This window comes from Mercenaria mercenaria, chromosome 9 (genome assembly GCF_021730395.1).
Source record: "Mercenaria mercenaria strain notata chromosome 9, MADL_Memer_1, whole genome shotgun sequence".
Lineage (NCBI taxonomy): Eukaryota > Metazoa > Mollusca > Bivalvia > Venerida > Veneridae > Mercenaria > Mercenaria mercenaria.
The window spans coordinates 3,249,413-3,276,364 of NC_069369.1; the positions used below are offsets into that span (position 1 = coordinate 3,249,413).

At 36.0% G+C, this 26,952-nt stretch overlaps 1 protein-coding gene across 1 annotated transcript in view; it reads left to right on the forward strand.

The window, feature by feature from the left end:
* LOC123546362 (short/branched chain specific acyl-CoA dehydrogenase, mitochondrial-like) overlaps positions 1-23,739 on the forward strand; it is a 33,588-nt gene extending 9,849 nt beyond the window's left edge. The window contains exons 4-10 of the mRNA XM_045332566.2: positions 752-958; positions 1,820-1,990; positions 3,113-3,331; positions 8,067-8,156; positions 9,282-9,419; positions 15,499-15,598; positions 17,191-23,739. Of these exons, the coding sequence (XP_045188501.2) occupies positions 752-958; positions 1,820-1,990; positions 3,113-3,331; positions 8,067-8,156; positions 9,282-9,419; positions 15,499-15,598; positions 17,191-17,267 (1,002 nt within the window). The 3' untranslated portion in view covers positions 17,268-23,739. The remainder of the gene's footprint in view (positions 1-751; positions 959-1,819; positions 1,991-3,112; positions 3,332-8,066; positions 8,157-9,281; positions 9,420-15,498; positions 15,599-17,190) is intronic.
* The last annotated feature ends 3,213 nt before the right edge of the window (positions 23,740-26,952 follow it).

A 26,952-nucleotide genomic window follows, 5' to 3' on the forward strand; every position in this document is an offset into this window, starting at 1 on the left:
AAATGCAGAAGAACAAACCTTTCTATTTCAAGTACTTTGTGTATTTTTTTTGGTTAAAACATAGGTGACATAACAGTATATTTTAGGGTTTGTCTGATATTGATAGGTCAAGTTCACAGTGACTGAAATGTTTTTCACACAATAACTGAAGTAGGCTTGGTTCTGCAGTAGTCAAGTTTGATTAGATAATTACATATGGTGGGAAGATGACCCGAAATGGAGGGTTTAAGCTGCAGTTAGATCAAAGGTCATGGTCACTGTGACATTGAAACTCAAAATGGTTTTCATTCATTGGTAGAATGCTTAGGCTTAGTGGGCAGACCAAATAGAATATGATTGCATTTGGTCAGGACCTCGCCTCTGTTGCTTTAGGAGTTATTAGATCAAAGTTCAAGGTCAGTGTGACAGTGAGATTGAAAACAGTTTCTTTGTTATGATTGGGAGAATGCTTTGGCCTACAGTTATAATACTTTATAGGATGATCGACTGTAGTCAGTGGTTACTGAGCACTAGCTGGAGACTATTTTAGCTGCTGCATTCAAAATTCATAGCTTGATTGTCCGTATTCAGTAGATGACCACTACTGTTACAATGTCAAGGGTCAAGATCACAACTTAAAGACTGAAAATTCACACTCACTTACCTCTGAAAGGCTATCATTTCATGGGAGCATATGTGTTTTACTAACAGGTCTCTGAAACATACATTTGTACACTTGTACTGATATTCGTTTTTTATAAATTCTATAAAGCTGTTTGGCATAGAGATTGACTCAGAATATGGTGGAACAAACTCTACTTTTGTTGTTGCTAACCTGGTTATTGAAGAGCTTGCCAAAGTTGACCCATCAGTTAGTGTGATGTGTGATGTCCACAATACATTGCTAGTTACTTTGATGCGTCAGCTAGGCACAAAAGAACAGAAAGAAAAATACCTGCCCAGAATGGCATCCAATACGGTAAGCTTTAATGGTTGTTTGCAAAATTGTATGATGTGTTTATCATTTTTCAACTTTTTGTGTTATCTACATTTAGAAAAGAAATGATACTATAAAATTATTTTGAACAATTATACAAATTACCATTTGTATGCTGCTTAACATTTTTGGTCAAATTCCATGCGGTGGTGCAAAACTGTTGTATTGGCCTAGTACTGTGAAATCATTTAATTTCGTGGGCATGAAATTCGTGGTTTTGGTCAAAACGGCAATTTCATGGGGATGTAAATTCGTGGATTTCAACGTCTGAACATAAAATGAATGGGAATTTTACGTGTTTGTTGGGATTAAATTTCATGGATTGATGCAACCATGAAATCCACGAAAATTAGTCCCCCACGAATATTAATGATTTCTCAGTACGATGATTGTGAAAAACTTACAGTAGGGTGTGACGGGGACACGGAAGGGGGACTTTGTTGTGTGTTGTAAAAACATGAAGAAACTTGACTGAGAAACTAATTGAGAAATACATGCTTATATTAAGCTGTTGCTTTGAAACTTGCAACACTTGTTCACCATCGTAAGCTGACTCTGTACAGCAAGAAGCATAACTCCATCCTGCTTTTTGCAAGAATTATGGCCCCTTTTGGATTTAGAAAATATCATATAAACTCACGGGTTGGACAATATTTCTATTACACAAAAGCAAAAAAGTCAGAGATGACCCTCTGCACCCGCAAGGTGGTGCTCTTGTTACTTTAATATTTTCTTAATGCATTGGAAAACAAATGGTTGTAATACCAATACCAATAGGTACTTGCATTAAATTGCTGCTTTGCCTTATATGAAGAAGTTTGATATTTCTTCTAATTATTACAGATGGCAAGTTTTTGTCTGTCGGAAGCTGATTCGGGAACTGATGCATTTGCTATGAAAATGTCTGCAGTCAAACAAGGAGACCATTACATCCTGAATGGTACTAAACTTTGGATCACAAACGCTGAACACGCTGGCGTCTTTTTTGTTTTCGCCAATGCTAAACCTACAGCTGTGAGTGACTTTAAAGCATTTTTTTGCCTTCTACAGTCTTAAATTGACTTTAATTCAGGATTTATTTTGTATCGAATAGAAATAACTGTGAACTTTTTGAAAGTAATATTTGTAGTAAAATCTTAATAATATTTAAATCAAAGAAAGGTTAAACTGTTATTGGCTCATGATGGTCCATTCATCAGACTGTCCAAAAGTAGACAGTTTCGAAGTCATTAGATAGCCAGTATGATATTAGGTGCTATGATCAATATCATGGGAATGCTTGGGGCCCCTGTTGCCATCAAACTTTATAGAATAATTGCCATAGGTCAGTCCATGACCCCTGGTAAATTTTATGGTCAATCTAAATCACAGTGAAATTTGAGGCTGAAAACAGTTTTCCTACCTATAACTACAGAATCTATAACATACAGAAGTCAGACTTCATAGGATAATATCCTGTGGTTAGTAGATGATCTGAGGTCAAGGTAAAAGCCACTGCATGTTTTAGATTGAAAATTATGTACCCAGTTTCCTTGGGCAGTACATTATAGGGGGGCACATGTAGTTAACTAAAAGGTAATGTTCTTAATTAACGTCCTGTTATAACTGTAGATTTTATTCAGTGATTTCAAGGTTAGCAGCATCACTCACAGAATTTGTGCATGATACAGCTTAGTATTCACAAATATTTTGAATTAACCCTGACCCTGCTAAATTTCTATAATGGACTTGTCCATCTTTCAATTTGGACAGTGCCATTAACTGTTAAAAGGGGTACTTGCCAAAAGGATATTGACTGAATGGAAAACTGTGCAGATCTTGATCAGACTGCACAGATGTGTAGGCTGATAATGATCTACACTGGTCTCAAGGGCAGAATTAGCTGTGTCCAGCATGGTAAGAGTTAAAAGCAATATTTGTGAATATTAGTGAAAATAATACCATGTCAAATAATACCCAGTGTGCGTACTACAAATGCACACAATGACTGAAAACTTGAAATGTTATGCTGATTTCACAGTTGAAAAAGATACAAGACTGAAGTAAATACAGGGTCTATAAGAAAACATAGATAAAATATACAAGGTGATTCGAATAATTGTTTGATTATGATTATTTATTTAACATTCTATTTAGGGATACAAAGGGATTACCTGTTTCATCGTAGATGCAGACTCGGAAGGCTTGACTGTTGGAAAGAAAGAGGACAAGCTAGGTATCCGTGCTTCAAGCACGTGCCCAGTGCATTTTGAGAATGTTAAGGTACCAGAGTGCAACATTCTTGGGGAGTTTGGAAAAGGCTACAAATACTGTATTGAAGTCTTGAATGAAGGCAGGATTGGTATTGGGGCACAGGTAAATATCTCAAGAACTTGATATAATTCTTGACAGAAAATCAATCTAGAAAACTTTCTTGTCATTTCACTTCATTTCTACAGAAAAGTTCTATCCATGATTCTAAAAAGCATATTACAAAAAAGTTGAAAGTAGATACTAGAGATTGTGTTATGAAAAACATTGCTGTGTTCAAGTACACTTCTTACATAAATCCCTACACTGTGAATTGGGAGGTTTGCATGTTCAGAATCCTATGGAGGCAGTTTTCTTTGTGGCAAGGCAGTGTTGCCTATGGCATGGAAATGTACTCTAGGGACAGGCAGTGTATGAGGCAAAGTTATCTGTGGTGAGGCAAAGTTCTCTGTGTGGGAGTTTTCTCAGTGTTGAGGCTTTGTTCTCTGTTGCAAGTTGAGACAGTGTTCTCTGTGGCAAGGCAATGTTCAGTTTGATAAGGAAATGCTGTCTGTTTTGAGGCAATGTTCTCTGTGGTTAGGCAGTGTTCTTTGTGGAGAGGCAGTGTTCTCTGTGGAGAGGCAATGCTCTCTGTTGTGAGGCAATGTTCTCTGTGGAGTGGCAATGTTCTTTGTGGTAAGGCAATTTTCTCTGTGATGAGGCAGTGTTCTCTGTGGTCAGACAGTATTCTCTAGTATGGCAATGTTCTTCGTGGTGAGGAACTTTAGAGTTATAGCCCTTGATTTATTGAAAAATGCCATCTCTAAGTTTAACCATACTTTACAGTTGGCCTTGAGTAATGTGCCCTTGATTTATCAAAAATGATGTATTTCATTTTGTTATTGTTCTAACTTCTTTATTTCTTCACCAATCTGTATGGTATTTTGACAGAATATGAATTCTGGGTGTAATATTTGCCAGACAGTTATATGTATGCCCTTGATTAAGCAATATTTGTTGATCTATGTATTTGGGTATGTGAGCAGTTTCATGACTATTTATTGACCAGTTTTTATACGCCCGTTTGAAAAACCGGACTTATTATGGGAACGCCCCTGGCGAGTGGTGTCCACAGACTTTGTTCGGAGCATATCTTCTTCATGCATGGAGGGATTTTGATGTAACTTGGCATAATTGTTCAATGATGGTGACAGAGTGTCATGTGGAAGAACCAGATCCGTAGCTCTAAGGTCAAGGTCACACTTAGATGTCAAAGGTCAAATTCAAGAATGACTGTCTGGAGCATATCTTCATGCATGGAGGGATTTTGATGTTACTTGGCAGAATCGTTCACCATCATGAGACGTAATGTCATGCACAAGAACCAGGTCCCGAGGTCTAAGGTCAAGGTCACACTTAGAGGTCAAAGGATACAAGAATGAAAGCTTTGTCCGGAGCATTTCTTCTACATGCATGGAGGGATTTTGATATAACTTGGCACAAATGTTCACCACTATGAGACGGAGTGTCATGCACAGGAACCAGGACCCTATGTCTAAGGTCAGGGTCACACTTGGAGGCCAAAGATGCAAGAATGACTTTGTCTGGAGCATTTCTTCTTCATGCATGGAGATATTTTTATGTAACTTGGTACAATTGTACACCATGATGAGAAAGAGTGTAATGCGCAGGTCCCTTCTTTAGAATTACTTCCCTTTGTTGTTACTATAAATAGCTTATCTTGTAACTTTTTCATTACTAGTAGTAGGGAAAAATCGAGACCACTTTTCTATAGTATAACATGCATGTTACATCCAATTTTGAGGTGTATTTTCACCTATCTCTATCTGGTAAGGACTTTTGTGTGGACTTAGAATTTTTTTTTATTATTATTATTTTTTTTTTTAGATTAACTTCCCATAGTTGTTACTATAAATAACTTATTTTGTAACTTTTTTATAATTTACCGTAGGGAAAAACCAAGACCACTTTTTTGTGGTACAACATAGATGTTACTTTCAAATTTTAGGTGTATTTCAAGGTATCTCTACCTGGTAAGGAGCTTTTTTGTGGATTTAGAAAATTACTACACAACCACAGAATTAAAATTCCATTTGCAAATACAGGTGCTAGTGTAAAGAAATTTGCTATGACGGACGTATATTGTGACATTCTGGTACTCTTGTTCACTGTTGATTAAACAATATTTGCTATTGGGCTTTTATTCTTATATTACTGTAACAACACATACATTAACCAAACTAAGTATGTAAATTTATATCTGGATGTATAAATTTTGGATACTTAACTTTAAGCTGGTTTTTTGGTCAACAGCTTTATTTAGCTAATGTTGTCTATATTATATGTAACACCGACTTTAAATAAAATTTGTATCTTGTATCTTGAAAGGAAATTATAGGTAAGTAAGCAGTGTAAGACCATTAGGTATTATGGCCCTCATGTTTGTATATTTACCTGCATTTTCCAATAGGCACCTCCGTCTCAGACACAGATCCTTCTCTCATAAACTAATTCAGTTGTACTAATATGATATAGAAATTACCAGTTGCTATAGTAATAGAAAGGTAGAAAAATTCATTAACTGGTTTCAAGGAGGGAGACAAATGAGGTCACCATAAAGATAAAGCTTGTAGAGTTATCAGTACATATACCTTGGTAACAGGATTGTATTCTTCAAGGCTCAGTGCAATATAATGTTCCATGTCTTAGTTTATCATTCACCTGTACTGTCAGTACTTACTGTTTCATTAGTATGGGAGCTATGTTCATACAGTTTCGACCATCTGGCTCAGCATAGAACACAAGATTGTTAATTGAGATATTGTTTGTTCAAAGCCCAGGTTTTGATAGTGCTTCTCATGACCTTTGACAGAAGACAGTGTCTGAAGCATTTTGTCCTCTGATTCATGTGGGAAAGTTGTGAGACACAAGAGTAGAACAAGTCAGTACTGATGCAAAATACAGGAATTGTGCAGGAAATACAGCATTAAAAGATATTGATCAAACAAGCACAGTTTGAGAGTTTCAATAAAAATCTACACTTGCGTGATAAAAATTTATGATTTATATAAAGTATACTTGTACTGATGATAAATTTGAACAGATGATAAACTCAACCATCCGCAAATTATTCTATTACGATCAATGATTTATAAAATCAAACACACTGTAGCATAGCTTGAAACACCAACAAGTGTCAACAGAACCAATGCAGGTAAATTTTTTGGACCAAAAAAAGATTTAACATGTATCTCTTTACAAAACATCTTTTCCAAATTGAAAATGGCGGGGGAGAAGCATGTTTCCTGTGCGCATGCACACTATGACCATCTGGAGGCCCCACATATGTCACATTCCATACATGTTTCAGATGGACTCTTTCAGATGAACAATTACTGTATAACCTTTTAAATGTATTTTTGAGTTTTCCCTATCACAAATGAAACGAAAATTTTTAGCATAGATAGCCTATAAACCAATATGACTTTTATAATTAACAAGTCTGTATGAAAAAGGCGTATGGTATACAAGACAGTGAATCATTTTTTCAATCAAGGGAGGTAAATCGTACACTCTGTCACATTTAATTTATTGTTGTTACCTCCCTTGTTCAATTAACTGTAGGCCTAATATCAATCTGACTAAAGTACATCTCCTATTAAGCTACGCATAGGATCTGAGAACGACCTATTCATAGCCTCGTTCTGATGACCCTTTCGCTAGCCAATCAGAGCTTAGCTTACAACATTTTGCAAATCTACCTGTAGCCTTGACTTTTGATATTTACCATTCTTATGTCATATTGTGTCTGATAGCCGGTTAGCTCAGTCGGTAGGCCACTTGCTTTGTAAGCGAGGGGTCCCGGGTTCGAGCCCTGGAATGACTGCACATTTTTCTTACTCTTTGGCATTCGAACAAGTTGTCTGATTGGTTAAAATAAAAATAGCAATACTGGAAATCCAAAATATACAGAAGACGTATGTGAATGGGTCGTTCTCAGATCTTCGTTTAGAAGATCAAGTACTTAAGTCAGATTGGCCTAATATTATATAATAAACAAAATTTAATGTATTTCCAGTGATAAAATGAGCTGCTACACCATGCATACTTGTATATTGTCTACTGACATAACCAATGGAATAATTAATAAATTGCTTAATATAAAGTTAAACTGTTCAGCATTATATATGAGAAAGTTTCTGTATAATATAATTGTGAAAAGAGCAAATAACAAGGTGGTTGAATTTATCATCAGTCAACATGGAAAACTGCCTATTTTGCATACCCCTGTCAGGGCCTCATGCCACGTGCCTGCCATTGCTAAATTTAGATTTTAATAATGTCAGTTATTCAGTAAGAGCTAAGCTTTATTTTTATACCAACCATTGATAAAAAGTTGCAGAAATAAAAAAGTTACACGTAAAAAAACTCATTTTCTTTCTGGGTTTATCATCATTACCAGAATATATTATTTCAGAGTTTAAGCCTTGCTTCTACAGTAAGAACTTTAATGAATACAGGCAATTTTCCATAAATCCTAATTAAATTTTTTTCACAATAATTCATTTTTAAAGAAAGACTGGTTTTAAGTAAGGCTCCCTGTAGTATTAAAGGATATATCCTGAAGAGATGTAATAATTCTATCTGAAGGTCAGGCTAAAGGGCCAATTTAAGGAATGTTTTTACCTGTTGTAGAAAATACTGAACAAATCTATAGAAAAAGAAGATCAAATAATCAAATAAATCAGACATTTCAAATGTCAGTGTTACAGTTATATATAGTTGTACATGTAATAATGTGTTATGGCTGTTTGCAGCAATATGACTGTTTTATCTACAGATGCTTGGGCTGGCCGAAGGATGTTTCAATGCTACAGTACCTTATACCAGGGAAAGGAAACAGTTTGGAAAAAGAATATGTGATTTTCAGGTACGTATTTCTGTGAAACCAGAGGCATGCTGCTTCTTTCTTATAGCAGCAGTTTATTGTAGAAAGAAGATATCATGTTTAAAAATGCAAAATTAATTACCTTATAGTTCAGATCAATTGTTTTCATTTGTAGTTCAGAACAATTGTTTTCATTTATAGTTAAGAAAATTGTTTTCATCTATAGTTCAGTACAATTGTTTTCATTTATAGTTCAGTACAATTGTTTTCATTTATAGTTCAGAACAATTGTTTTCATTTAAAGATGCATTTTTCATTCTTAGTTGTTATATAGTTTTTGATAATGTCTTTAAAGTATACATGTAGCTGGATATTTTTACATGAAATTTGAAGATCACTAAACCAGAGGAAAAAAAGTAGTTTTATAAGTCATGAAAATTAAACTGCAAATAAAACATGTTTATTGTGCTGTTAAAGAAATGTCATTTTATTGGCAAATGCCTTTGATTGTGGAAAAGGACTGCAGGTAGGAGTGACAGCATAGTTCACTGTTTCTTTTATAAATAATACTATAGCCTTAGAACTGTAAAAATTGTATATTTTTGCATTTGTCTTGAGCCATGAAATGGAGAAATAATTGAGTATTTTGTTGACTTAATAATTAGCTTGCTTGATATGACAAATAGTGCATTACTCTTGCCAAAATTGTCCTTGAATTTTGTCCCATTTAATGCTTAGTTAATGTTTCAATACTTTTTACCTCTATCTTTTTTATTACTAAATACATATGAAGTGAAAAGGAGAATAAAAAGTGCTGTTCACACATCTGTGTGTCCATCCATCTGTCTGCACTGCCCTTCCCCTCAAACCCCCATCTGCCAAAACACAAAAATTCTCAGATTTCCCCCACTGATCCCCCAACAGAAACAACTCAAAGAGAAATGTGTCTCTTGATATTGTGCATTTATAGCCATTCACCCATATAGATTCCTGTCCCTACCCCATCTTTAACCCCCAACCCCCACCACCCTCAGCCAAGTTGTGTTTGTTGATACTCATACCTGTCTTTTAATATCCCAACGTCTTCCCACATCAGAAACCATCCACACTGAACTTAGAGTAACAGAACTAGTGAAGTAATTTTAAATTAGTGTAATTTCATTCCAGGCAATGCAGCACCAGATAGCCTATGTTGCAACACAGATAGAGGCGGCACGGTTACTCATCTACAACGCTGCAAGGAAACGTGAAGCTGGAATGCCTGTCATCAAGGAAGGAGCAATGGCCAAATACTATGCCTCTGAGGTAAGTCTGCTGTTCACATTTAGCTATGGCCAAATACTATGCCTCTGAGGTAAGCTCTAATGTTCACATTTAGCTCTGGCCAAATACTATGATCTGAGGTAAGGTCTAATGTTCACATTTAGCTGTGGCCAAATACTATGATCTGAGGTAAGGTCTTATGTTCACATTTAGCAATAGCCAAGTACTGTGCCTCTGAGGTAAGTCTGCTGTTCACATTTAGCTCTGGCCAAATACTATGCCTCTGAGGAAAGTCTGCTGTTCACATTTAGCTATGGCCAAATACTATGCCTCTGAGGTAAGTCTGCTGTTCACATTTAGCTATGGCCAAGTACTGTGCCTCTGAGGTAAGTCTGCTGTTCACATTTAGCAATAGCCAAGTACTGTGCCTCTGAGGTAAGTCTGCTGTTCACATTTAGCTATGGCCAAATACTATGCCTCTGAGGTAAGTCTGCTGTTCACATTTAGCTATGGCCAAATACTATGCCTCTGAGGTAAGTCTGCTGTTCACATTTAGCTATAGCCAAGTACTATGCCTCTGAGGTAAGGTCTAATATTCACATTTAGCTCTGGCCAAATACTATGCCTCTGAGGTAAGTCTGCTGTTTACATTTAGCTATAGCCAAGTACTATGCCTCTGAGGTAAGGTCTTATGTTCACATTTAGCTCTGGCCAAATACTATGCCTCTGAGGTAAGTCTGCTGTTCACATTTAGCTATGGCCAAATACTATGCCTCTGAGGTAAGGTCTTATGTTCACATTTAGCTATGGCCAAATACTATGCCTCTGAGGTAAGGTCTTGTGTTCACATTTAGCTATAGCCAAGTACTGTGCCTCTGAGGTAAGGTCTAATGTTCACATTTAGCTCTGGCCAAATACTATGCCTCTGAGTAAGGTCAAATGTTCACATTTAGCTCTGCCAAATACTATGCCTCTCAGGTAAGGTCTTGTGTTCACATTTAGCTCTGGCCAAATACTATGCCTCTCAGGTAAGGTTTGTGTTCACATTTAGCTATAGCCAAGACTATGCCTCTAGGTAAGGTCTAATGTTCACATTTAGCTCTGGTCAAATACTATGCCTCTCGGGTAAGGTCAAATGTTCACATTTAACTCTGACCAAATACTATGCCTCTCAGGTAAGGTCTTATGTTCACATTTAGCTCTGGTCAAATACTATGCCTCTCGGGTAAGGTCATGTTCACATTTAGCTCTGACCAAATACTATGCCTCTCAGGTAAGGTCTTATGTTCACATTTAGCTCTGGTCAAATACTATGCCTCTCAGGTAAGGTCTTATGTTCACATTTAGCTCTGGTCAAATACTATGCCTCTCAGGTAAGGTCTTATGTTCACATTTAGCTCTGGTCAAATACTATGCCTCTCGGGTAAGGTCTTATGTTCACATTTAGCTCTGGTCAAATACTATGCCTCTCGGGTAAGGTCAAATGTTCACATTTAGCTCTGACCAAATACTATGCCTCTCAGGTAAGGTCTTATGTTCACATTTAGCTCTGGTCAAATACTATGCCTCTCGGGTAAGGTCAAATGTTCACATTTAGCTCTGACCAAATACTATGCCTCTCAGGTATGGTTTTATGTTCACATTTTGCTCTGGTCAAATACTATGCCTCAGGTATGGTTTTATGTTCACATTTAGCTCTGGCCAAATACTATGCCTCTGAGGTAAGTCTGCTGTTTACATTTAGCTATAGCCAAGTACTGTGCCTCTGAGGTAAGGTCTAATATTCACATTTAGCTCTGGCCAAATACTATGCCTCTCAGGTATGGTTTTATGTTCACATTTAGCTCTGGCCAAATACTATGCCTCTGAGGTAAGTCTGCTGTTTACATTTAGCTATAGCCAAGTACTGTGCCTCTGAGGTAAGGTTTAATATTCACATTTAGCTCTGGCCAAATACTATGCCTCTGAGGTAAGTCTGCTGTTCACATTTAGCTATGGCCAAATACTATGCCTCTGAGGTAAGGTCTTGTGTTCACATTTAGCTATGGCCAAATACTATGCCTCTGAGGTAAGGTCTTGTGTTCACATTTAGCTATAGCCAAGTACTGTGCCTCTGAGGTAAGGTCTAATGTTCACATTTAGCTCTGGTCAAATACTATGCCTCTCGGGTAAGGTCAAATGTTCACATTTAGCTCTGACCAAATACTATGCCTTTCAGGTAAGGTCTTGTGTTCACATTTAGCTCTGGTCAAATACTATGCCTCTCAGGTAAGGTTTTATGTTCATATTTTGCTATAGCCAAGTACTATGCCTCTCAGGTAAGGTCTAATGTTCACATTTAGCTCTGGTCAAATACTATGCCTCTCGGGTAAGGTCAAATGTTCACATTTAGCTCTGACCAAATACTATGCCTCTCAGGTAAGGTCTTATGTTCACATTTAGCTCTGGTCAAATACTATGCCTCTCGGGTAAGGTCAAATGTTCACATTTAGCTCTGACCAAATACTATGCCTCTCAGGTAAGGTCTTATGTTCACATTTAGCTCTGGTCAAATACTATGCCTCTCAGGTAAGGTCTTATGTTCACATTTAGCTCTGGTCAAATACTATGCCTCTCAGGTAAGGTCTTATGTTCACATTTAGCTCTGGTCAAATACTATGCCTCTCAGGTAAGGTCTTATGTTCACATTTAGCTCTGGTCAAATACTATGCCTCTCGGGTAAGGTCAAATGTTCACATTTAGCTCTGACCAAATACTATGCCTCTCAGGTAAGGTCTTATGTTCACATTTAGCTCTGGTCAAATACTATGCCTCTCGGGTAAGGTCAAATGTTCACATTTAGCTCTGACCAAATACTATGCCTCTCAGGTAAGGTCTTATGTTCACATTTTGCTCTGGTCAAATGCTATGCCTCTCAGGTAAGGTCTTATGTTCACATTTTGCTCTGGTCAAATACTATACCTCTGAGATAAGGTTTTGTATATACAGTAAAATTCCTACTTACGACCACGCCGAAATTACGACCGCACCGCTAATACGACCGATTTTGCAAAGAACGGAATATCTCCTTCTTAAAACCAGTGGTCGTTTGTCCGAAAATGCGACCAGACCGCTAATCCACTAATGCGACCACCAATTGCAGAACTGTTTGATTTTTTCACACTTAATTAATCACCGCAATTACGACCACTCAAATTTTTCTGTATGTTACCGCAAATCGCCGCGGGAATTAACACGTGCGACATCGTGTTAACACGTTAAGCGAATACATTGTGTATTTATCCATTAACTAACAAGTCTTTTAAACGTTATCAAAACAACGTATCAAACTGTTTGATTGTCTGAAATTGTTATTTAGACCACGATAATCCGTAAATAGCCAATCGCAAAGCAGACTTGTACCCGTCTATATTTCATATACAACAGTAGCGTTGTATATATATCGGGGGAAACTTGGGCAAAAAAAACGCGTGAATTTCGTGTCAATTTACCATCTAACAATACAGGCTAACTCCGGAGTTAAATGACCTTGCAATATTCTCACCAGTTATCACTGGGATAAAAAATAAGAATGACTTTGAGGTAAATTCAGTTGACAACGTCTAAATGTTAATATCGTAAAAATGACCCCATCTTATTAGATATCAATAAAATTGAATTACAATAAACTACATATTTGTAGTGTAGAACCAACTAGGTAAAAATGTAATTTATACATTCACTGAAACATTTCCAACAGTTGTAACTTTTTATGTTCACTTTTTATAAAAAAAGACATGTCAGCACGATCCTTGCATTTGCAAACAACTGGATCCAGTTGTTCGAAACTTTAACAGGCGATTGAGTTAACGGTCGATTAACTTTATCAGTAGATTTCGACAGTTTAGAAAACTTAGAAAATCAAATGTACTTGTTAAGGATTTTAAACACTAAATCATCTTTACAGTAAACTTAAAACATCATACTAGTATTTCCCACCCACCAAGACTAGTATCTTGAATAGAAATTTAACAGGCGGTTAGTTTATCAGCTTAATGCAGTAGTCGTGGGTTCGAGCATCATTGGGGACACGACCATTACTTCTCATATAACCCCAGTACTAGTTTTCATAGGAAACGGACTCGAGAGTGGTTACAATAAGCTTAAACAGTTAAAGCTTTCAGCTAAAACAAATTAGTATAAACTAAACTAACCTAAACTAAATTACAACCCGTTAAAGTTTCGAACAACTTGGCCCAGTTAGAAAGTAAAACAACTACATCATTCTTACAAGAAGGGCACGATATAGTAAAAGGTATTCGTAGTCCTACGAGCATCTACGCTCTAACTTTATCCTGATAGACAAAGTAAACAAATAAAAACAATAACTAACTAACTAACTAAATAAATAAATAAATAACCTGGCTATTTTCTTGAATCAACGAATCAACGTATCTGTCATCGTGTTTCGCCAACATGCAAACTTCTCACAAAAACTAATTGTTCAGCATGCAGTCCAGTTTTGAGTATTTTTGAGAAATCCATATTTAACTGTTTAGCATTAATTTTGTGATTGCAAATGACTCAAAGTGTTAATGAACGTTAAATCTTAGTAAATCCGGTATTTGAGTAAAACTGAATTTATACAAGTAACCTGCATTATTTCATATGCCCTACTGACAATTAAGCGCTAACGGTACAAAGATGATATTACTCTTATAAAAACACGTTCATCCTAATTTCTATACAAAGCGTGGGAGAGTTTTCAATTATTGCAGTTTTTATGTCACGTGGTCTAAGTCGGATAGACAACTCGTGCCGTTGTCTTCGGGATATATACAACTCGCTTTGCTCGTTGTATATATCCCGTAGACAACGGCACGAGTTGTCTATCCTATACTTAAAGATGTTTGGTGTTTTACATCGCTATTTTAACGTAAGAAATTGTTGAAATAATTAATTTGTTTGTAATTAGACGAATGCCCGCTGATCGAATTGACTGGATTAAAACAGATTTAATTAGATCTAAACGGTGTTTGTTTGTTATTATTAATGTAAATACGTTTGGGATTTCAGCGGAGAATGAAGTTTGAAAAGGTTTGATATTGTTGTAATTGTCTTTAATTAAACAAAATTCAAATCATTATCAGTTAAGTGAGTCCTTAATTAATACACAGTTTGATCCGTAATTCTTTGATTAACACAGTGATCAAGTATTTAAGGCTAAAGAAATTAAAGAAAATAAAGCTACATATAAATTGAACACTGTGTTTGCCATTATTGCGTGTTGATTGTATTCCAATGTGTTATTATCTGCCAGACCTTCCCCGTATAGCCTTGTCCACTAATCAGACCAGACCGCTAATAAGACCAGTTTTACAAAGACCCATGGGTGGTCTTAATAGCGGAATTCTACTGTACTGTAAAAGTTTTAGTTACAGTCCATGTTTTTTCGCTTGAAACTTGTTGGAGTCATTGACAGAGTGAGACTTGACTGCTGCTAGTATAATCAGAAATTTTAAAGTTGAAAAGAACAATATGTCATGCAAGTATTACCCAGTTATATACAGTTTTGATTTGGACTCCATTGGTCATATATTTTCATAGTGTTAGAAATGAAAAGCAGAAGAGTGCCAACTGTTTATAAATAATTGATATCAATGTGAGGCTTTGTATGTTTGTGTGAAAATGTTTGAATTGTACTCTTTGGGACCTAATTTATATTTCAAGCAATTTGTATCCAAGTAGTCGGAGGTGGAAAGATATGTCATATAATTATAGAGATTTTACAAAGACCTGACTATAAATTTTGAGTGGTGGAAGGTATGTGAGCGATCTGAATACAAGTGAACAAAAATAAATTTAATATATCTAAATGTATTATTGTGTCCGGTGTGTTGGGCTCTTTGATCTTCATTCTGTTACAAAACTCAGGATATATGGGAGATGGAATGATAGAGTGACCAATACTGTACTCTGGTGGATGATGAGTTTTAAGGTATGTGAGTTTTAAACCTGTCATCAGCACAATTATTAAGTTTGTACAGGTTACTGGTAAGAAGACTAGGAAGTAGGCAGGTGTAAAACTTTCCCTCCAGTTGTTGTTGATGAAGGTTAACAACAACATAATCATGATTTGTAGGTTGCGGCACTGACAACAACAAAATGTATAGAATGGATGGGCGGTGTAGGTTTCACTAAGGACTACCCTGTGGAAAAGTTCTACAGAGACTGCAAGATAGGTTTGTTTCTCCTATTTTTCACATTAACTTCACTTTATTCAGTTCAGTGAATTCCTTCTCTTGTATACTGAACAAGTACTTCACTGATATGCTGTTAATTTACCTTATACAATAATTTTATTTCTTCACCACCTACTTATACATGTACAGTTATTTCTGTTGTATACATATATGATTACTCACTGATATATAATTGCTTCACTAATATACAAATAATTAGGTGATGGTTAAGTGCCACAATCACATGTACTTGACTAACATGCAAGTACTTCACTGATATACAAGCATATGAACAAGTACTTTAGTGATACACTAGTTCTTTACTGATGCCCAAGTACTTCATTTACATACAAGTACTTCATTGATGTACATCACTGATATACATGTACTTCACTGATATACTAGTACAAGCACTTCACATAGACTTGCCTTAAGTAGTACTTCATTGATAACTAATATTCATCTATTTTACAAAGTTGCAGCACTTTGCAGACATACATTTAGTAATTTCTCTAAAGATATTTTGTTGATATACTGTTAGGATTTCTCTGAAATACTGTTAATTCACTTCTTGATCATGACTTTACCAATACACAGTACTTTCTGAATATCCATTACTTCACTGAAATACTTTTACTTCATTTCATTACCATTTACTGGTACACAGCATTTTCTGATTATCATTACTTCACAGAAATACAGTTACTTCATTTCTTGCTCATTACTTCACTGATACTGTGTACTTCCCAGTTATCCATTTACCTCCTTTACCTACAGAAATATCCATTACTGCACTGAAATACTGTTACTTCTTTTATGGATCGTTACTGAACCAGTATACAGTGTTACAGTACTTTTGTTTTATCTGTTACTTGAAAGCATCTACTTACCAGATGTATTGTGGTTTTCTCAAGGTCACAAGGGAGAAATCATGGCAACCAGCTGTCATGGCAACCAACCGTAGTTTCTTAATGATGAAGATGTTTCTTCATAACCTCTCTCTGACTCAGAGTTTCAATACTTTTTATGCAGCTATAAGATACAGCAGCATCTAAATATCTTATAAAATTACACTTTTTTTGAAAACTTTGAAAATGTCTTACATATGATTGGTTGAAAATGTAAGGTAAACACTAAATCAGTAATCTACAGTATTCATTTACTGTCTATATCAATGAAGAACTAAATGTTGGTAAAGAAACTGTATTGCATTAATTTGGGAAATCTTGCCTGGAATGAAGTGCATGTATTCTTCATGTGAGGAAGCTATCCATTCTGCTAACAGAAGGTTGGTTGTGATACCCTAGTGCCCACCCATGCTTGTAACAGTGCTTGGAAGGTCCCTACTAGGGCCTGTCCTCTGTCACCAGTTTCCTTTTGTTATGATTTTTAGCACATCCCTTTAATTACTTAGTTTTCATGAAATACAATGTTTTATCTGACTTACTTTCAAACTACAATTTTCTAACATATTTATCTCAACACTGATTGTGAAGGAAATGCCAATATTGTACTCGACATAGGATCATAAAACTTACTTTGAAGGCTTTGTTTATGTTATTTAATTTAATTGATACCTTAATTGTAACTAGGTGCCATTTACGAGGGAACATCTAACATTCAGATGAACACAATATTTAAGTGTTTGGAGCAAGAGGCTGAGTCATGATGTCAGTATTCACATGGTTGTCATGGAAACAAATAGCAGATTTACAGACAGTAGCTAATGGTGTGAACCTTGAATCTCATTATACAGATGTAATCATCATATGTCAAGTAATACATTGTCAGAGAGATTTCACAGTATGTTAGTGAGAGAGGGCTTCAACAGTTGCTGAACAGAACTAATGAATAAAATGATACAGACTGCAAAGACGAACAAAGAAGGACATGATCAAAGGTTATAAAATTGAAATTGAAGACCAGTCACAGAATTCCTGATGATTAGTGTTTCATTATTAAGTTATCCAATGGCAAGTCCATTTGCAAGTTTATCATCTTAGACAGCTCTCAAACCACGAGATGTCTGATTACAATGAAATGTTACCCAAACAGTCTCAAACTCAAGTATTGTGTGCTTTTTTTGTCAGTGATTAATGTCAAATGGCAATGTTGTATTGTTAGACAGATCTCCAAACTGCTTAATAAACAGTTGAGATGATAAGTAACTACCTCAGCAACTGGCTTTTTACGTTTTCAGACAGGAAAATATGGCTTCCTCAAATATCAATAGCACGAGTATCCAAGCTAACACAAGCAATTGAATTTATAATTGTTTCCTTATATTTTCTTTATTTATTATACCTCAGCTGTGTTGAGCTGCAATAATTAGATTGATAGAGTTTGATGCACAGTAGTGGTGAAAGTAAATCAGCTAATATAAAATTTCCACTTGTTATGAAAATCATGTGATATTCTGTCTAATTATGTAAATGTTTGTTTGTCAGTATATTTGAGATGATAATGAGATTATTTATTGATGAAAGGTTAACCATTAACTTGCTAAATTTTAAAAATGGACTGATCCATCATTCAATTTGGACAGTACCATTTATTATTCGAAGGGGTGTTCACTGAAAATTTACTGACTGAATAGTTAACAGTGCAGATCATGATCAGACTGCATGGATGTGCAGGCTGATCATGATCTACACTGGTCGCAAAGGCAAAATCAATTGCCGCCAGCTAGCTAAAGGTTAAAGAAGATGTTCTTTTGCTGGATTATTGAAACAAAACTAAAAACATCAAGAGAAAAAAATAATGCAATCTGAATTTGACAAAATATAAGTGAGTTAGAATAGGTCTCAAGGCTTCTGCATGCACTTAAAAGTTATGAAAGGCAATATTGTTTATTGGTAAGATATTGGAGAAAATAAAATGTTAACGAATTTGTTCATGTTAAATAAAGGAATTTATAATTATACTTGCTCAATATTAAAAGCCTTTTCGTAAAACTGGGACAAATTACAGAATGTTTTATTATTTGAAAATGTTGCAAGTGTTGTTTTATTTTTCATAGCAATAGAACATGTGAACTTAAATTTCCAGGGTAACTGTAAAATCTTTTAATTTCATGGGCATGAAATTTCGTGGTTTTGATCGAAACAGCAATTTTGTGGGGATATGAATTCGAGGAATTCAACTTTTGAACATAAAATGAATGGAATTTACTTGTTTATTGGGATTAAATCTCATGGATTGACTCAACCATGAAATCCACGAAATTAGTCCCCCCAAGAATATTAATGATTTTGCAGTAGTTGACCTATATACCTATATTTGTTGGTAAATGGATGGCCCACAATCCTGGACAAGTGAAGCATTTCACTTACCCTTGCATACTCTGAACACTCAGAGTTTTACTGCAGTCTCAACTGAAGAAGACTGCTTTTCTGAAGTTTTTATATACAGTCTATTAGAAAAGTAAGGACATTATGGCTCATAATGCCATTGTTTAAAATGTAGCTGCCACATTTTCTTTTTTGAACATAAAATACATTAATTTCTTGTTAAAATCCTGTTTCTGATAATTACTTTCTGTAACATTTATCAAAGGTTCGAATATTGCTAAATATTCTAGAATGTTTTATTGAATCTATTGTTTTTTAATTACCTCCCTTTATGGCTTTTACTATAACAGTTCATGTGCAGTGTTAAAAGTAGTGCTTTTCTTACCATGTAAGTACACATAACATCTATTTGGAAAGCTGTTTCAACTGGTTTTTAGTTAAAAATTTAAAGTATTATGGACCTTTAAACAGGTGCCTACGTAAATGATACGAATGATATCTTACATTTGAATGGGATAATACATATAAATGTTGTTAAAACTTAAGAAGACAGCTCGTGCAGTGTCGTTCAAACAATATCTACTGCTTAAAAAAATTAACATTACCATGTTTTTTCTCTGAACAGAAAACAGTAATTATTGTTTGTATATTTTAATGAGGAAAAGAATTTTGTAAATATTGTTTTATGCTAATTTGCTGTTTTTAACATTTATGACTAGATCACTTTTCTGTTGAAACATTTATTCATTTATAGAGTTTCTAATCATCGAAAGAATGTTTGTTTTGTATATCTATCAGAATAATTATGTCTCCCCCAGGAGACATATTGTTTTTGCCCTGTCCGTCCGTCCGTCCGTACGTCACACTTCATTTCCGAGCAATAACTGGAGAACCATTTGACCTAGAACCTTCAAACTTCATAGGATTGTAGGGCTGCTGGAGTAGACGACCCCTATTGTTTTTGGGGTCACTCCGTCAAAGGTCAAGGTCACAGGGGCCTGAACATTGAAAACCATTTCCGATCAATAACTAGAAAACCACTTGACCCAGAATGTTGAAACTTCATAGGATGATTGGCCATGAAGAGTAGATGACCCCTTTTGATTTTGGGGTCACTCCGTCAAAGGTCAAGGTCACGGGGGCCTGAACATTGAAAACCATTTCCGATCAATAACTAGAGAACCACTCGACCCAGAATGTTGAAACTTCATAGGATGATTTGTCATGAAGAGTAGATGACCCCTATTGATTTTGGGGTCACTCCGTCAAAGGTCAAGGTCACAGGGGCCTGAACATTGAAAACCATTTCCGATCAATAGCTAGAGAACCACTTGACCAAGAATGTTGAAACTTCATAGGATGATTGGTCATAAAGAGTAGATGACCCCTATTGATTTTGGAGTCACTCCATTAAAGGTCAAGGTCACAGGGGCCTGAACATTGAAAACCATTTCCGATCAATAACTAGAGAACCACTTGACCCAGAATGTTGAAACTTCATAGGATGATTGTACATGCAAAGTAGATGACCCCTATCGATTTTGGGGTCACTCCATTAAAGGTCAAGGTCACAGGGCCTGACCATTGAAAACCATTTCCGGTCAGTAACTTGAGAACCACTTGACCCAGATTGTTGAAACTTCATAGGATGATTTGTCATGAAGAGTAGATGACCCCTAACGACTTTAGGGTCACTCTGTGAAAGGTCAAGGTCACAGGGGCCTGAACATGGAAAACCATTTCCGGTCAGTAACTTGAGAACCACTTGACCCAGTATGATGAAACTTCATAGGATGATTGGTCATGCAGAGTAGAAGACCCCTAACGATTTTAGGGTCACTCTGTTAAAGGTCAAGGCCACAGGGGCCTGAACATGGAAAACCATTTCCAATCAATAACTTGAAAACCTCTCGACCCAGAATGTTGAAACTTCATAGGATGATTGTTCATGCAGAGTAAATGACCCCTATTGTTTTTGGGGTCACTCCGTTAAAGGTCAAGGTCACAGGGGCCTGAACATTGATAACCAGTTCGATCAATAACTTGAGAACCACTTGACCCAGAATGTTGAAACTTCATAGGATGATTGAACATGCAGAGTAGATGACCCCTATCGATTTTGGGGTCAGTCTATTAAAGGTCAAGGTCACAGTGGCCTGTTCATGTAAAATCATTTTTTGGAAATAACTTGAGAACCACTTGACCTACAATGTTGAAACTTAATAGGATGATTGGACATGCAGAGTAGATGACCCCTTTTTATTTTGAGGTCACTTGATCAAAGGTCAAGGTCACAGGAGCCTGAACAGTGACTGGAGAACCACTAGGCCAAGAGTGTTGAAATTTAGCGGGATGACAGGACATGCCAAGTAGATAATCCCTATTGCAGCCAACCATCAGTGTCTCATAGACTTTCGCTCCTGACCTCTATTGACTTCTTGCCTATAGGACTTTGCATTGGGGGAGACATGCGCTTTTTTACAAAAGCATTTTCTAGTTTCCCTTTTCATTTTAATGTATCTTAACCAGTAGGAAGTTTTGTATTGATTTTAAATACTTCCAGACTCATTCAACATGTTTTTGTTACGATAATAGCTTGTAAAAAAATGTACAGTATGAATAGTAAACAAATGTGTTTTTTTTTTTCAAGTATATGGTTTTATTTGTTATGAAGAGCACCTGTTAATGTGATATGTTCTTTATATACATTATCCATAATATTAAGGCATTGTTTGTTTTTAGCTCACCTAAGCACATGGTGTTCAAAGTGAGCTATTGAGATCATCCTGCTTCCGTTATTGTCTGTACTGCATCTGTGTCAAGTTTATAATTTGGTTATCTTGTTTACTCAGGTGAGCCATACAGGGCCTTAATTGCCCTCTTGTGTTAGAACTTTCAGTGTTGCTTTTAAATGATATATATCATTTGATGTCAAGTTAAGTGTGTGATAAAATCAAATCTACAATTCACTAATAATTTGTTACTTTTAACCTCCAGAAAATTCTGAGAGTAGCTGTAAAAGGATAGAAATTTAGTTAAGAGTCGGAAATTTCAAAATGTATACATATGTGTAGTAAATCCCTAAACATGACTATGTGTATACATATGTGTAGTGATTACATAAACATGATGATATGTATGCATGTGTAGTAAATCCTTAAAAATGATAACTTGTATGCATATGTGTAGTAAATCCCTAAACATGATAATATCTAAATGTATGCGTAGTAAATCCCTAAACATGATAATGTGTATACATATGTTTAGTTCAAAAAAATAAGTTCATTACATTACAAGTAAATCCATCAAGACTTAATGACAAACTTAGGGTTTGCAAGTGTTGTAAGAAGACTAGGTTAAAATCATAAAATTGCAAACCTCTGAATTTTAACACAACTTATGATACTTATGGAAGCTGCAAGTATGAAATTTCAACCTCAGTTATCAGTACAGACAAGGTCATAAGATAACTTACAACTCGGATACAGACTTGTGGAGGTTGTGACCTGTAAATTACACATAAAGTGTAGAAAAGCAATAATCCCCTGCATTATATTAACTGGAATACCATGAACATTTAACCCTTACCCTGCTAAATTTCTATAATGAACTAGTCCATCTTTCAATTTGGACAGTACCATTAACTGTTATAAGGGATGCTTACCAAAAGATACTGACTGAATGGGGAACAGTGCAAATCATGATCAGACTGCAAGGCTGATCTTGATCTACACTGGCCATAAAGGCAGACTCACTTGTCGCCAGCAGACTAAGGTTTGGCTAAAGTGTCATTAATATGGTTGAGTGCCAATATCTAGTTGATTGTTGAGTTTTGGAAATGAAAGGTGAAGTTCTCCATAACCTTGAGACAGAAAAAAAGATTTCTTAGAAATATTTACATAACACACCTTAAAAGTACACAAGCTGTCACAAGTGTTATTAATCAATATTGTCTTTAATATGTACAAATGCACATGTGCTAACAGCAGGATTTTGCAATATATTTTAGCTCACCTGAAACAAAAAATAGATGCTCATGTTCACTTGAAGCAGAAGTTCAGGGTAAGTTACTGTATAGATGAATAGTCTGGTGTTTGCCATTGACTGTCCATCATCAATATAATTGAGCCACACCATGAGAAAACCAACATAGTGCATTTGCGACCAGCATGGATCAAGACCAGCCTGCGCAGTCTGATCAGGATCTATGCTGTTCGCTTTCAAAGCCTACTGCAACAATGAGAAAAACCATTAGCGGATGCGCAGGCTGGTCTGGATTAATGCCAGTCGCAAATGCACTATGTTGGTTTTTTCTCATGGTGCAGTTTATTACTGTTGATAATTTAGATGTCACAAATTTGGGTTTGCCTTCATAATATGTCTTATTGTTTCAGCAGCTAGGATAAAAAATCTAACATAAAAATTTCAAGACAGACAAAACTCTCACTAAAAACCCAGGCGGACATTACTCCACACATCAGTTTGCATATTAAGTAGGACAAAACAGGAGTTTTGTCAAATTGTCTCCTACATGCTACTTTGTAACCTCAACAACTTGGCCAGTTTCTGAATGTTTGTCTTCTTAAATCGAGATCAAGTTTGAAACTGGGTCACCTGGAGTCAAGAACTGGGTCGCTAAATTGGTTCATAGAAAATAAGCAAATTCAATGTATTATTTTACATGTATGTCTGGTCTTGGTTAAGTTTCTAAATTAAATGTCATTGCTGATATTGGTCACAGAAATAAATACTCCGAACAGCTGTAAAAATGCATCACTTCTAGACTTACTGTGAGTATTTGAAAAAATATTTTCCATAAACAAATATTAAACATAAACCTGTTACATTTTATATTTGATGTTATAGTTTTAGCTTGACTAGAGATATCCCACTCGACCAGGCAATATTCGACGTCCTGCATCCACACCTTGGTTAAAGTTTTGCTGCATTTTCTCTTTATCTCTCTGTAATTACTTGATGGATTTGCTTCAACCTCAGAACGTTATTCCTCATCATCATCCACATCATGAGGCACAAGGGATATTATCTTTGCACATTATTTCTTTTGTTACTAAATGGATTTGATTCAAACCTAATGTGGTTGTTTCGCATTCATCACTTACATCATATGACACAATGTCCACAATTCTGACACCAGTATGTCATGAATTATGCCTTCAAGTAATTCAGGTTGTGAAGCATTTTTGCTCTGTCTCAGTTATTAGCCCACCTGTCTCAGTTATTGGACCACCTGAGCACAAAGGGTGAGCTATTGTTGTCCGTGGTTGTCCCTCGTCTGTTGTCCCACAACGTTTTCCTTTTAAGGTAGTTCTGCACGTTTGGATCGAATTTTTTTCTACAATGTTGAATTTGATTAAACTCTGATTTTTCAAAATTTAAGAATATACCTAGAAAATTTAGCAAATAAAAAAGGTGGGGTCGTGTGCTTGGATTTTTGCTAGACTGACGTGCAAAAATATGGACCTCACGTAATATTTATTCAGAAAGGGAGAAAGACGGTATATAGTTTTATGTCTGCAGGACTTCACGGAACAAGTGGCCTAGATATTCAATCAGCTCTACACATACTTAAAGTGTACGTTACGCCGATATTATTATATGGTCTTGAAATCGTATTACCTGGAAAAGGTCTTACTGAAAAACTTGAAGTATTTCAAAAGAGACTAATTAAACAACTTCTCACCCTACCAGCATACACGTCAGATGCAGCAGTTTACATCTTGAGCGGCTACCTCCCTGTGGAAGCGCAAATCCACAAAAAGGCATTAATTTTGTTTAATGGCGTATGTAGACAAAGCGAGGAGTCGGTTGAAAATCGTTTAGCCAGGCGTCAGCTCAGCGTTAAATCAGTCAAGAGTGCGAGCTGCAGGTTTATTGAGGTAAAGAAAATATTTTGGAAATACGATCTTAGGGACCCAGAAGAATTATTGAACAATCTGGTTAAGAAAGCAAAATGGAAAAGAACTGTTAATACTAAAGTGAATAAAGTTTGGGCATATGAAATTCAAGAAGTAGCAAAATCAACAAAAACTCTGAAACATATGAACTGTAGAGAAATGGAGCCAAATAAACCACATCCACTAGTACAAATACCAACGAAGTCAGTATACTATGCAAACAGAATTCCGGTAAAACTGAAAGTAATGTGTGGAGTCTATATCTTACAGACAAATCATGCAGCTTTTAATCAAAACAAAATAAATGACGTTTGTCGCCTGTGCTTAGGTGCCTCAGAGACACTCGAACATTTCACTCTCCACTGTGGTGACCTATCTGCGACGCGTATACCACATTAGTGAGATTAAGTATGAACTGTTGCAGCTTGATTATTATAACTGGGAAGAATCTACCGATCATGACAAAATTAACATTATTATAGACTGTACATACATATGTAGAACGTGGAAGTATAAAAACCACTTTGAAAAGCTCTCAGATCTAGAATTCCAATGCAGACGTCTGTTGTTTAATCTTCATAATGAACGTTATAGATATTTAAAAACAGTTATTAATCTTACAGAAAGCCTTAATCATGATAATAGGTACAAAACTGCATCAGCTTAGTCATCTAATGTAAGACGATTTTTCAATCATAATAGACAGTTGGACAGATTTTGTATATGTTTATTCGTGGTTGTGGGACGCTACAGACACGAAAAGTGGTTCGTCTATAAAGGCGGTGAAGACACGGAGGTAACAGATAACAGACTGACTTTTAAAGGAAAATCTTTAAAAATCTTCTTAGCAAGAACCATAAGGTCCAGATCTTAGATATTTGGAATTTAGTATTGTCTAGTGGTCAACTATTAAGTTTGTTCAAATCATGATCCTGGGGTCAAAATTGACTGCCCAGGGGTCAACAGTTTTTACATTGGCTTATATAGGGAAAGACCTTATAAAAAATGTCTTGCCCGGAGCTTGGATATTTGGTATGTGGCATGTTCTAGTGGTTCTCTACCAAGATTGTTTAAATCGTGACCCTGTGGTCAATATAGGCCACCTCCGGGGGTCCCTTGGTTTACATTGACTTTTAAAGGAAAATCTTTAAAAATCTTCTTAGCAAGAACCATAAGGTCCAGATCTTAGATATTTGGAATTTAGTATTGTCTAATGGTCAACTATTAAGTTTGTTCAAATCATGACCCTGGGGTCAAAATTGACCGCCCAGAGGTCAACAGTTTTTACATTGGCTTATATAGGGAAAAACCTTATAAAAATGTCTTGCCCGGAGCTTGGACATTTGGTATGTGGCATGCTCTAGTGGTTCTCTACCAAGATTGTTTAAATCATGACCCTGTGGTCAATATAGGCCACCTCCGGGGGTCCCTTGTTTTACATTGACTTTTAAAGGAAAATCTTTAAAAATCTTAGCAAGAACCATAAGGTCCAGATCTTAGATATTTGGAATTTAGTATTGTCTAGTGGTCAACTATTAAGTTTGTTCAAATCATGACCCTGGGGTCAAAATTGACTGCCCAGGGGTCAACAGCTTTTTTACATTGGCTTATATAGGGAAAAACCTTATAAAAATTTCTTGCCCGGAGCTTGGATATTTGGTATGTGGCATGCTCTAGTGGTTCTCTACCAAGATTGTTTAAATCATGACCCTGTGGTCAATATAGGCCACCTCCGGGGGTCCCTTGTTTTACATTGATTTTTAAAGGAAAATCTTTAAAAATCTTCTTAGCAAGAACCATAAGGTCCAGATCTTAGATATTTGGAATTTAGTATTGTCTAGTGGTCAACTATTAAGTTTGTTCAAATCATGACCCTGGGGTCAAAATTGACCGCCCAGGGGTCAACAGTTTTTACATTGGCTTATATAGGGAAAAACCTTATAAAAATGTCTTGCCCGGAGCTTGGATATTTGGTATGTGGCATGCTCTAGTGGTTCTCTACCAAGATTGTTTAAATCATGACCCTGTGGTCAATATAGGCCACCTCCGGGGGTCCCTTGTTTTACATTGACTTTTAAAGGAAAATCTTTAAAAATCTTCTTAGCAAGAACCATAAGGTCCAGATCTTAGATATTTGGAATTTAGT